General features: G+C 32.5%; 1 protein-coding gene across 4 annotated transcripts in view; it reads right to left on the minus strand.

The window, feature by feature from the left end:
• Nucleotides 1-13705, minus strand: part of LOC114324944 (nuclear receptor coactivator 2) — a 394092-nt gene extending 380387 nt beyond the window's left edge. For all 4 annotated transcript variants that reach the window (XM_028272870.2, XM_028272868.2, XM_028272866.2 and 1 more), the window contains exon 1: nucleotides 13379-13705. In XM_028272870.2, coding sequence (XP_028128671.1) covers nucleotides 13379-13464 — 86 coding nt within the window. In that variant the 5' untranslated portion in view covers nucleotides 13465-13705. The remainder of the gene's footprint in view (nucleotides 1-13378) is intronic.
• Between the last annotated feature and the right edge of the window lie 215 nt (nucleotides 13706-13920).

The following is a 13920-nucleotide window of genomic DNA, read 5'->3' on the forward strand; positions in this document are numbered from 1 at the left end:
ATTTTGATAATTTAAACAATGTTCCGGAACTTTTTGACTGGGAGGATAACTCAATTATTATTACATGAGTTATTTCCAAGCAATTTCTGCAAAAAAATATTGAGTCACCCCTCAACGTTCAAATGTACTTTTTACAGATGCGTCCTGGTGTAATTGTAAATTATGATTCGGGGTGCTCCTAGTAGCATTTAACGTGTCTTGGTTTGTTTATTTCTACTGCATCTTGATTGGAAATTTAGTATACTTCCTTGCTTACCACGCGAATACCTTTATGCGGTTTAAAAGTTGTTCCACTCTTTTACTTACATTATAATATTATATCATGTCTTGAAACACTTCTTCGCGTTCTTGCAATACAGTTCAACACAAATAATGCAACTGCCCTCGTACCAAGCCCCATCTGCATCGGTTGCGTCACAATCAATAAAACATTGATTTCACAGAACGATTACCACCTTAAGAATCAAGGGCACAATGCGTGTCGTGGTAATTTTCTACAGTCAATTCAACAAAAAACTATTCTATTATAAAACCAGTTTGCACCGGAATATACGTAATAGTTTCAACATCAGTCTCAAGTAATGGCTTTGCAGAAAATACTTACGTTTCGACACTGACTATTCAAGTTTCTCCTATTTTACCGTGTTTGATTAAAACGTATGCGACTGCAAATGCCTAAGATGTACAAACACCATTTTACACTTTCAATAATTCATTAAGTAAATATAATATTTAACAAGTTTAGTCTGAGCTCTATGAGTTTAGTCTGAGCAGTCAATCTTACCTCCGAATTCTATCCTATTGCATGGATTTTAATAAAATTTTGGGAATAGCCTCTACTTATCTTCTGATTCAAAGTCTACCCTATATACTATGGCGCTTTTTATCTTGGGGTGGTTCCCACCCCTTCAAGGGGTGGAATAATTTTTGGTCAAAATAACCACGGAAGTGGCTAAAGAGAACCTAATTCTAAGCAAAAACTGTTTTATAATTTTTTTTTGAAAACTGATACTTTTGAGTTATTCGTGGTTGAAAATTCGCCATTTTCATTGAAAAATGACACCTTTTCGGACGCAGGGCCGTAACTACCATTGGGGCAACCGGGGCAGTGCCCCGGGGCCCTCGGCTAAAAGGGCCCCCGTTTGGTTGACCGTGCATAGATTGTAACGAGGTCAAATAAACTTTTTAAAGTACTTTCAGGCAAGTTCTACTTCGAGTTGTCCGATTGTAATAAGTACCCGGCATATTAATTCTAACCATTATAAAACTTTTTGTCTCAAAATCTCTCCATGAAATCACCTCATTTTCTCTGCTTTCAAACCACAAAGCAGCTCCGTCTTTTAGATGGCTTATGGCTTCTTATAATTTCTTTACAGTCTTCGAAGTTCTGCATATGTTGGAATTTGTTTTTTAAGATTTTAATGAAAGATGCTGGATGTCGGTTTCTAATATCCCCACCAAATTGGATTCTGCTCTCATTAGAGCTGTATACAATTACTTCCCAACGGTCTCCTCCTTTTTGACATCTTCCTATCGTCTTCAATTTTTCTTCCACTTTTTCCATATCGAATTCTTCCACTCTTCCTGCATTTTCTCTAAATAAACCTTCATATCTTCATATTTTTTCAACTCCCAACAAACAGTATCGTTCGTTGGGAGACACTTAAGTCCTCATACCAATCTGAAAGTTGTTCCTCGAAAGTGACTCTAAAACCTCTCAATCCAACACGCTGAGCTGGAAGATTTGATGCAATCAATACATTGAAACACAGATTTTACGATATTTTGAAGTGCCTTTTAAGTCTAATTCTGACAAGTAACAAAATAAATGAAAAAGCCGGAGCAACACAACTGAAAAAACGAAACTAGAATCATTATATAATAATAATGCAATCATAAAAATAATGCAGAAGACGAAAAAACATTTCGAGGAACTGTGCGAAGATGAAAGACTTCAAGATCCCAAGTCATGTTTTACTCAATGATCGACACATTCTGCCATCAGCTAGACCTACCAGTGTTAGATATGTACCTACCGAATTGTTCAAACTGATTTTATGTTGAATGCTAACGAACAAGACCTCCAAAATGAAGCAATCAACTTTGCAAAACGTTTTTAAAGATGATTTGAGGTGAGAGATAGGGGTTTACCCTCCCTTCCGCTGGGGGGTAAACCCCCGAGACAACCCGGTAGGAGGTCCCAGAACACGTTTGCCCCGGGGCCCCCCACATCGTACTTACGGCCCTATTCGGACGGTTTTTTTTGCAAATACCTTAGAAATTATGCATCTAACTAAAAAACTATATAAACATTTTTGTAGCTTATAAAAAAACAATGAGATTCGTTCCTTCATAAATCTTCTAGTTATAATACAAAAAGAGATATTTTAGGTGAAAAGAGTTTGTTTTTTTTGTGCATGCTCAAATCGGTGTATTCAACTTGAAATAACAGAGAAACGGTTGATTTTAGGTGTATAATGCTACCAATACCTTTTGTAGTGCTTAAGAACTCTTTATCAATCGAAAAGACCAGTACTTATGTAGTTACTAACAAATAAGGTAACATGCTCAATCTAGTTTTAAAAATATTGCGCCAATTTACCAAGTGTATTTCAAAAATCATTTCAGGTATTCGAACTCGGTCATGCACACAAGTAATTCTGATCAGTTTTGATTTTTTGATCCTATGAATAAATTATGTATGAATGAAACATTCTAATAGTGCAGTAACTCTAATATAAAAGTTGAAGTTTATTTATGTACAAAACAACTAAACAAGTTTTGTTTTATTATTTCGGTTACTGCGAATTATTATAATGTTGATTTGTAATAAACAATAAAATACAAAAACCACTGAATAAATACATTATGTTATCTTTACTGCACATTAATTTGCAAAATGCTCCTTAATGCAAAACACGGGACATAAGTAGTTACTAACAGAATGAAGATCCGATGATCATAAGATGACACTTGATGTTTTCTTCTGACCAAGCTTAAACTCAAAACCCTTGAAAAGGAAGGATCACTATTCTTAACTCAATCCTTTCACTGTTTCTAAATCAAACGCACTTTGCCGCCTTGTCAAAAATGAATGAAATGACAGATATATGTAATGAGATATTCAATATATCAAAAAATTTCTACAGAATGATAATTTCTACAGAATTATATAGGATTCGTTGGAATTGGTCCCGTCTACACTCATTTTGCTCAACTTCCTAGCAATGGTATGAAAAATTTTTCAGTTGTTATCTAAATAACATGAAAAATGTTTTGGATGTTGTATGTTACCAAAACAACAACTTTATTTTTATTATGTAATATTTAAACATACATCGAAAATCGTATCTATTCCCTAAAAAAGGAAAAGTGGTCGACCTTCAAAGCAAGTAAAACATCAAGCAGTTAAAAAACTTGCACAAGATATATTTTTAAGATGAACTAAGTATGACGAAAGTGATTTTTTGGAAAAATACCGAGATTTTATTAAAAAAAAATTTAAATGCGTCCATTTCCTCTTTAGTTGAGTACTAAGGAATCTTTCTTGTTGGAACTTTTACCACGCTGAGCAGATGGGTTGTGAATTATTTAAAATTCTCTCATCTTAATTTCTTCGGCATCCTGTATGATTTATAATTTTTGAAAATCTCGGGAGGTTGTAACCAAAGAAAGTATTCCACCTGTTGTCAATCTGGTGGTATGCGAACGATATTTATTGTCGTTTTCTGTGCTACTTCGATCGATAACTTATTTTGTTTTTCGGTAGATGGCTCTAGTTCATCCGCGGCATTTCGTTCTTTGCAATTCGCAAAGGCCCAAAGTACGATACCTGGGGAAATCGGAGAGAAGAGGATATGGGACTTCTGATGAGGAGGAAAAAACCTCTGAAACCGGTATAGACTCTACCTTCACTCTCCGATTTAACCAGAGTATTATGCAGCTGCTGCATTTTCGTGTTGCAAAGAAATTGAAAATGTTTATACAAAAAAAAATAGTTTGTAGGTGTAGGTACTATTAACTAATATTATTGTTTTAGGAACACAAACAGCGATATAATCATAACATACACCTAATCTCTAGAAAGGAATACTGTACGAAATATTTGCAGATACCTAAAAGTTGAAAAACATTGATATTTCAAGGGAAATAGAAATATGACTACATTATAACCAGACCCCAAAGGATTATCTTAGAGATTTGTTATTTGCAAAAGGAAACAAAAATATTAAATCAAATCAAATGCTAAAAGAGAAGAACAATAACATAAATTAGATACAAAAATCTAAAAGTGCCATGGTTTAGTGCAAATAAAACATCTATACTACCACTAAGTATATTATAAGTAAGAAAAGATTTTGAAGCACATAACTGGAAGAGTAAACGAAAAGAAATATAAAAGAATTCGTTTCAAAATTATTAACTTTCTTTATTTTATGCTTTGTCCGCCCAAGTTCCTTGTAATGTGCTGATTTCATTTGTTCTCCTGATCAGGTCTCAGCAGTAGCAGTGAACGACAATACCGGTTTCACCACCATTTTTAATGCTGATGTTTGTTTTACATTGTCTCTTATTTTGCCCTGGTTATTTATTCGTAGGTACATCGTCGACATCCATAACTTTACATCGGATCGAATCTTTGGATTAGATTGGATGTTATATTGGGGGGTAGTGGTCTAAAATTGGTTCATTCTGGAGGTAATTTTCTACTTCTTTGTATTATGTCATCGACATAACAAAATATTGTTAGTTCAATAGTCCCCATTCATGGATGTAGATCAAAAATAAACTTTTCAATGCAGCCGTCTCCAAAGCCCAAATAGCTATGATGATTGCCGATCTCCGTCGCGGAGAGGGCACTTAAAAGATGTCCTGATTATTTCGTACATGAACAATGCTTTGGTCATATCTAACTAACGACTGCATCTACTATTTAGTCATAATGACTGTACAATCAGGACCAAAGGTAAACAATATACTCTATCTATACATTATGTACTAGAATACTAGAATATGCTTGAACAAATTACTATATTCATTAACTCGAAAAATAGCCGACAAGAATATTGCTAAAGAGCCAAAATAAATGGATGTCATTCATTTTTTCTCATAAAAATAACAAGTAACTATGGAATAATTTAAACCAATGTATCCTTTGATCTTTTTTAAAAATATAAAAATTAGAAAAATAAGTTTGGAATGTGCGCTATTTGAAACACTCCTATATACCATTAAAAAACAAAAAATACCTTTAACGATGACATCTAACAAGAATACCTTGTCATTAAAGCTTATAGATTCATGGCTGGGCTGAGCATATAATTGTAGAAGGGAAAGAAAAAAACCCGCTCTAATGAAAGTGGGCTGGACAGAATGAAAGCGAAAGCTAAATAGAGATTGGACATTTGAACAACTCAGTAAACTAAGTAAAAAACATCTGAAAAGTGCCGCTTTCACATCTTCCCCCTGTCTTCTGTAATCTTCACGACTCCTCCGCGGGACCCCAGAACAACACTCGCCGGTTGTTGAATACTCAAAATGCCAATACATACACTAAACATTCTAGGTATTCCAATAACAGAAAAACATAAAGATTGGAGATTGAAAACTATACTACAAAAAAATAAGAAGTCTACCGAAAACTGAAGATAAATTGAGAAGAATGGCAAAGGCCTATAGGATGCTCATAATGTATATAATGGGCTGCTGATACTCTCTTTTATATCTAGCACATATTGCCCTATTAATATATTTGGCCATTTAGTCCTGTCGCCAGGGGGGGTACAACGGCCTCCTTTATTCAGATGGACTTACTCAAGTTTTTTTTATGTATTTTGACCCGTAGAACACGAATTTTTTGGGTAACAGTTGATCCGGATGTCGATAAGTTTGTTATAAACAAAGAACTTGAGGAATTACATAACAGCGATTTCTCGCAAAACATAACATTTTTTCGTATTTTTTGGGTCATTCTAAGCAAAAAATGTTTCTAGAAGTTTTTTCCTAGGATTCATAGTTTTCGAGATAACCGCTGTTAAAATTTCAAAAAATCTAAAAATTGCAATTTTTGAACCCGAATAACTTTTGATTTAAATATAAAATAGCAATTCTGCTTACCGTATTTGAAAGTTCAAGTTAAATTATATCGGTTTTGAGTATTTTCATTGCTAAAAATTTATTTTTTTATTGTCAAACAAATATATAAACACATAGTGTTTCCCGTACCTAATACATGCGTTTTAATACATCCTACGTAGATATTGCCTCGCTTGCACTAGTACCTACTCTACCTACTTGTTCGATTTTAAATGAGAAATCATTGAAAACATCACTCACGCACTAGGTGTTTATTACTGTTTATAGCTTTGTTTAAGAATAAAAAAATTAATTTTTAGCAATGCAGATAATCAAAACCGATAGAATTTGACTTGAGCTTTCAAATGCTATAAGCAGAATTGCTATTTTATTTTTTAATCAAAAGTTATTCTGGTTCAAAAATTGCAATTTTTCGATTTTTTGGAAGTTCAACCGCGCTTATCTCGAAAACTATGCATCCTACGAAAAAACTTGCCAGAACATTTTTTGCTTAGAATGACCCAAAAAATACAAAAAAATATTTTGTTTTGCGAGAAATCGCTGTTATGTAATTCCTCAAGTTCTTTGTCTATAACAATCTTATCGACATCCGGATCAACTGTTACCCAAAAAATTTGTATTCTACGGGTAAAAATACATGAAAAAAACTTGGGTAAGTCCATCTGAATTAAGGAGGCCGTTGTACCCCCCCTGGCGACAGGACTAATTGTCTCACTGATCACTCATTCTATAGACTTTTTTACCCAGTGTTTACAATTATTATAGTACCAAAGGTCAAGATGGAAATGGATGTTAAATACCAATACCAACCCCGCTGATCAAAACAACTAATCGTGTAGACTTAGATGATTATTCATTAAAGACTAATGATTATTTGGATAGTCATGAAAGATCAGAAGAAAATGGGTAGTAGCTAAAATAAATTCTGGAAATTCCATGCCTTTCAACCAATAGGAAAACTCCAGCTAACGAACTGTCAAACAAAGATTTTTTATTTTACAAACATGGTTTATTCCCAAAGTGAAAGAAAACTAAAATATTTGATAAAAGTTAAGATTCCTTTCACTATCGTTAATGGGAATTAAATGTAGGTACTTATGTAGTTACGTTTATTTTGACGTTTCGATTTCCACTTGGTATTTTCAAAATAAATAAATAAAAGTCAAATTAAAAGTATTTTCAACTAAAATTGTGAATAGTTTCCATTAAAGGTAGTAACTAGCACAGTTGTGGATCTAGATATTAGCATTGGTGGTGGGAAAGGGAAGGGTAGCAGGGGGTTCGAATGAAATACCAACTTGTACCAACCAACAGACAAAAAAAGATAACCCCAAATACATAAATAATAACTTATATGCATTATGCTGCCTTAATTTTCCTAACTAGCGGGTTTATTGGGTTGAATTTGTCTCTCTGTGGTTATGTTATTTCATGTCGGCTTATATGCAGGGTGATTGATTAGTAGGGTAAAGCTCAATAGCTCCGCTATAGTAATAGATAGCAATAAAAGTTAATAACAAAAATTTTAGCCACCTTTGAGCTTCATATTACAAAATTAGTTAGAATGTTACAGGGTGTTCGATAACACAGTGGCAGACCTAACTTATGTTTTTTTAAATGGAACACCCTATATTTTATTTTATATTCGAAATCCTGTTAACTTCTCCATCACAAAAATATAAAGGTTTGTAATGTTATACAGGGTATTTACAAAGTTATAACCAATTTTGTATGAAAATCGTAACAAGTTCAACTCCCTGTATAAATAAAAATAAGCACAACAGCAATGGTTTATTAATGCCATATTTTTTTATTTATTGTCAAAATTTTTAAGAATTAGTGATATTGCCAATTTTCTTTATATCAAATACAGGGTGAGTCAAAACGCAAGTACATTATTTTCTCAGTAATGTTAAATGGAACACCCTGTATTTTATATCATTATTGAAAAGTAACATTAACGTACTTTAATTTTTATATAACATTTCCCATGCCCAAATTTATTAGTTTTCGAGATATTTTCATTTTTCAGAGCAAATTATTTTAGGTGTTTAAATTTATCTAAATTTTAAGTAAGCCATGACTGAATTGACAATTGAAGATTACCGATTATCAATCCGGTAATCAATGTAACACTGTAGCAAATAAAGAAATAAAAATAATTTATTAGTAATACATTTTACAAACAAAAACACAACCACTACATGCAACATTTTTGAAACAATTAAAAACTATCTTTTTATGTAAATGCAACAAATAAACAAAGAAAATTAGTAATAAATTTTACAAAAAAAAACACACAAACACAAAATACAATATTTTGTGAAGACAATTAAAGACTACTTTTGTATGTAAATGTAACAATGTAACAAATAAAGAACGAAACATAATTTATCAGTAATACATTTTGCAAAAAAACATGTTTGAAAAAATTAGAAGTTACTTTTAATAAAATGTTTTTAATATTTAATTACATAAGGTGTTCAAAATTATCTCCTAACACATTTATGTACGCCTAAAAACGATCATTTGTAAATTAACACATCGAAATACACTTTGTATTCTATTTTTCATCTCATCCCTTGTTGTTGGAGGTATTTTATAAACTTCATTATTAAATCAGTGCAGTTTATTAAATTCTGGTGATTTGGGTAGTCACGCTACTGGTCCATTGAAAAATGAAAATATCTCGAAAACTAATAAATTTAGACATAGGGAATGTTATCTAAAAATTAAAGTACGGTAATGGTACTTTTCAATAGTGATATAAAATACAGGGTGTTCCATTTAAAATTACTGAGAAAATAATGTACTTGCGTTTTGACTCACCCTGTATTTGATATAAAGAAAATTAGCAATATCGACCATTCTTGAAAATTTTGACAATACGTTAAAAAATATGGCATTAATAAACCATTGTTGTTTTGCTTATTTTTATTTATACAGGGAGTTGAACTTGTTACGATTTTCATATAAAATTGGTTATATCTTTGTAAATACCCTGTATAACATAACAAACCTTTATATTTTTGTGATGGAGAAGTTAACAGGATTTCGAATTTAAAATAAAATATAGGGTGTTCCATTTAAAAAAAAACATAAGTTTGGTCTGCCACTGTGTTATCGAACACCCTGTAACATTCTAACTAATTTTGTAATGTGAAGCTCAAAGGTGGCTAAAATTTTTGTTATTAACTTTTATTGCTATCTATTACTATAGCGGAGCTATTGAGCTTTACCCTACTAATCAATCACCCTGTATTTTTATGTTACAATTTTTTTCTTTAATTTTGGACTTTGTTAGGGGTTACATTGCCCCATTCCTCCCTATCGATTCGCCACTTAATTAGAATTAAAATGATACCAGAAAATAGCCTCAGAATAAAATTAACATAACAGAAGAAACCAATTTCAGAACAGTAAGACCTTGATGTTATAAAATAATCTTTCCTATGCTTTATGATGAGCCAAAAGAACTACTATTTGATTATATTTTAAGCAGAAGTCTATCTTTGTACGCATGTAGTTAGAGCAACGTCTATGAAGAAATTTAAGAATCACCAAAATGAATGTAGTTAATTATTAATAGGTGAATTTCGGAGCTGAAAATTATCCTCATAAAAATTTTTTAACTGTAACGAAGAGTCTACATCAAAATCCGGTACCTCTGTATTACAAAAATCTAGTTGCGTCTTTATTTGTTCACTCCTTATACAGTTTCTAAGAATAACCGAAACGCAGAAGTTGTCATAAAATTAACTAAGTATATACCTACGTCATAAATACAATCGAAACAAAGTAGACAAAGGAAATATCAAGTAAAAAATAGAACAAAGAAATTACCAAAAGTAAAAAAAGCCAAAACATTATGAAAAATTATGTTATAGAGTATAGAGAATAGAGCGAAAATACAAAACTAAAATATTGGAGAACGACTGCCGATAACTGGCCGGTAAAATGTAAACACACCTTTGATACTAAATACCTTATTAGGTGAAACTAATGTCTGTATGAAAGTGTAATTTTTGTAAAATTTCTAAATGCGCCTCGTACAATATCTAGTTAAAAACTAATTACCACAGTCAAAATTCAAGAACCAAAGAGTTTAGAATCGGCATCTGCGGTATATAGCAATCAAAAAAGTCTTAGAGAAGGAGAAGAGCTAAATGCTCAAATGAAGTCGGAAAATAGGTACCAAGTCGCATCAGAACTGTGTGAAGGCGATACCAAGTAAAAAATAGAGCCAAGAAATTATCAAAATAAAAAATGCCAAAACATGTAAAATGATGTAATAGAACGAAAATACAAAACTAAAATATGGGAGAACAATTGCCGATAATTGACCGGTAAAATGTAAACAAACCTTTGATCCTAAATAACTTATTACGTGAAACTAATGTTTGTATGAAAGTGAAATTGTATAATTTCTAAATGCACCTCGCACAATATCTAGTTAAAAACTAAATTACCACAGTCAAGAACTAAAGAGTTTAGAATCGGCATCTGCGGTATATAGAAAGAAAAAAAGTCTTAGAAAGAGCTAAATGGTCAAATGAAGTCGCAAAATACCAAGTCCCATTCAGAACTGAATGAAAGGCAATACCAAGTAAAAAATAGAACCAAGAAATTACCAAAAGTAAAAGAAGGCCAAAACAATATGTAAAATAATGTAAAATTAAATAAAAATAAATGTAAAAATTAATAGAACGAAAATACAAAACTAAAATATAGGAGAGCGATTGTCGATAACTGACCGGTAAAATGTAAACACAACTTTGATCCTAAATACAGTCGGAAAAATGAAAGAATCCCCATGAACGATCACATCAATCACTTATTTTGTATTTGCTATCTTTTTCTATAGCATACGTTTGTTATTTATAGAAAAAAAAAACAGCAAATACAAAATAAGTGATTGATGTGATCGTTCATGGGTATTCTTTCATTTTTCCGACTGTACCTTATTATGTGAAACTAATGTGTGTATGAAAGTGTAATTTTTGTAAAATTTCTAAATGCAATATTATCAACATGTACAAAATATAGTTAAAAACTAAATTACCACAGTCAAGAACTATAGGTTTTGAATCGGCATCTGGGGTATATAGAAATAAAAAAAGTCTTAGAAAGAGCTAAATGGTCAAATGAAGTCGCAAAATACCAAGTCGCATTCAGAACTGAATGAGAGGCCAAGTAAAAATAGCACCAAGAAATTACCAAAGGTAAAAAAAGGCCACAACATGTAAAATGATGCAATAGAACGAAAATACAAAACTAAAATATGGGAGAACGATTGCCGATAACTGACCGGTAAAATGTAAACAAACCTTTGGTCCTAAATTATACATTATTAAGTGAAACTAATGTTTGCATGAAAGTGTAATTGTTGTATAATTTCTAAATGCACCTCGTACAATATCTAGTTAAAAACTAAATTACCACAGTCAAGAACCAAAGAGTTTAGAATCAGCATCTGCGGTATATAGAAATAAAAAAGTCTTAGAGAAGAGCGAAATGCTTAAATGAAGTCGCAAAATATATAGCAAGTCGCATTCAAAATTGCGTGAAAGGCGATACCAAGTAAAAAATAGAACCAAGAAATTACCAAAAGTAAAAAAAGGCCAAAACATTATGTAAAATGATGTAATATAACGAAAATACAAAACTAAAGTATGTGAGAGCGATTGCCGATAACTGACCGGTAAAATGTAAACACAAAACACACCTTTGATCCTATATAAGTGAAACTAATGTGTGTACGAAAGTGTAATTGTTGTATAATTTCTAAATGCACCTCGTATAATATCTAATTAAAAACTAAATTACCACAGTCAAGAACCAAAGAGTTTAGAATCGGTATCTGCGGTATAAAGAAATAAAAAAGAAAGTCTTAGAGAAGAGCTAAATGCTCAAATGAAGTCGCGAAATACCAAGTCGCATTCAGAACTGAATGAAAGGCCAAGTAAAAAATAGCACCAAGAAATTACCAAAAGTAAAAAAAGGCCACAACGTGTAAAATGATGTAAAGAACGAAAATACAAAACTAATAATATATTTATGGGAGAACGATTGCCGATAACTGACCGGTAAAATGTAAACACACCTTTGATCCTAAATACCTTATTACGTGAACTAATGTTTGTATGAAAGTGAAATTGTTGTATAATTTCTAAATGCACCTCGTACAATATCTAGTTAAAACTAAATTACACAGTCAAGAACCAAAGAGTTTAGAATCGGCATCTGCGGTATATCGAAATAAAAAAGTCTTGGAGAAGAGCGAAATGCTCAAATGAAGTCGCATTCAGAATTACGTGAAAGGAGATACCAAGTAAAAAGTAGAACCAAGAAATCACCAAAAGTAAAAAAAAGGTTAAAACATGTAAAATAACGAAAATACAAAACTAAAATATGGGACAACCATTGCCGATACCTAACCAGTAAAATGTAAACATACCTTTGATCCTAAATACCTTATTATGTGAAACTAATGTGTGTATGAGTTTATGTAAAAGTGTAATATTTGTAAAATTTCTAAATGCACCTCGTACAGTATCTAGTTAAAAACTAAATTACCACAGTCAAGACCAGAGAGTTTAGAATCGGCATCTGCGGTATATAGAAATAAAAAAGTCTTAGAGAAGAGCGAAATGCTTAAAAAATGAATTCGCAAAATACCAAGTCGCATTCAGAATTGCATGAAAGGCGATACCAAGTAAAACATAAAACCAAGAAATTACCAAAAGTATAAAAAGGCCAAAACATTATGTAAAATGATGTAATAGAACGAAAATACATTTCGTTTGCGATAACAAATGGGAGAGCGATTGCCGATAACTGACCGGTAAAATGTAAACACACCTTTGATCCTTTATAAGTGAAACTAATGTGTGTATGAAAGTGTAATTGTTGTCTAAATGCACCTCGTATAATATCTAGTTAAAAACTAAATTACCACAGTCAAGAACCAAAGAGTTTAGAATCGGTATCTGCGGTATAAAGAAATAAAAACAGTCTTAGAGAAAGAGCTAAATGCTCAAATGAAGTCGCGAAATACCAAGTCGCATTCAGAACTGCGTGTCGAATTGTTAGATTGTGTTTTTAATCGTTCCAAGAGAAACGAGTTTCGTCTAGCAACAAAAGAATCCATGTAAAATCCGTTCGGCTAGAGAGAGAGGACATTGGCAAGGTTCCAAAGCAGCACAAGCAAAATTCAAAGACCTCACACATACACACAAATATATTAAAGTCATATGTAATGAAGAAACAGTGATAAACTAACCGTGTAGTATAAAAGTCAGGAAAGAAGGAAGTATCCTCTTCGTATGGCGGTGTCACGTTGAGATACATAGCACTGTGTTCCAACATGTTATCTTAAAATTTGACTAGAATCACCAACATATCTGACCACTAGTTCGAACTATCACAGCACAGATCACAATCACAGTTTCATATTTTACCAAGCGTCAGACACAAGTCACAATAGTAGCGGTTGTTCCGCCGCTTATCGCTCTGGGTACGTAACGTATATCAATGTTGTGTATATCCAAGACACAGCACAGAGAGGCAGGCAGGCAAACTTGTATACGTACGTGCTTTCGACACGAAAACCGACGACTCAATGGCAAAGTCGACGTAGCCGTGCCGCGAGGTTCTCGAATGGGGTTAGTAGGTCGAAGTGACGCAGTCCGAAGACGCGAAAACGCACGATCGCTAGCACAACTTCGAGGCTGATTCGAAAATAGTATTTTTTTTAATCGCACTGACCTTAGTGTAAGGTGGTTTTTCATGTTCATGCCTCTGTTTGGTGAATTTCGCTATAGG

This window comes from Diabrotica virgifera, chromosome 4, assembly GCF_917563875.1.
Source record: "Diabrotica virgifera virgifera chromosome 4, PGI_DIABVI_V3a".
Classification (NCBI taxonomy): domain Eukaryota; kingdom Metazoa; phylum Arthropoda; class Insecta; order Coleoptera; family Chrysomelidae; genus Diabrotica; species Diabrotica virgifera.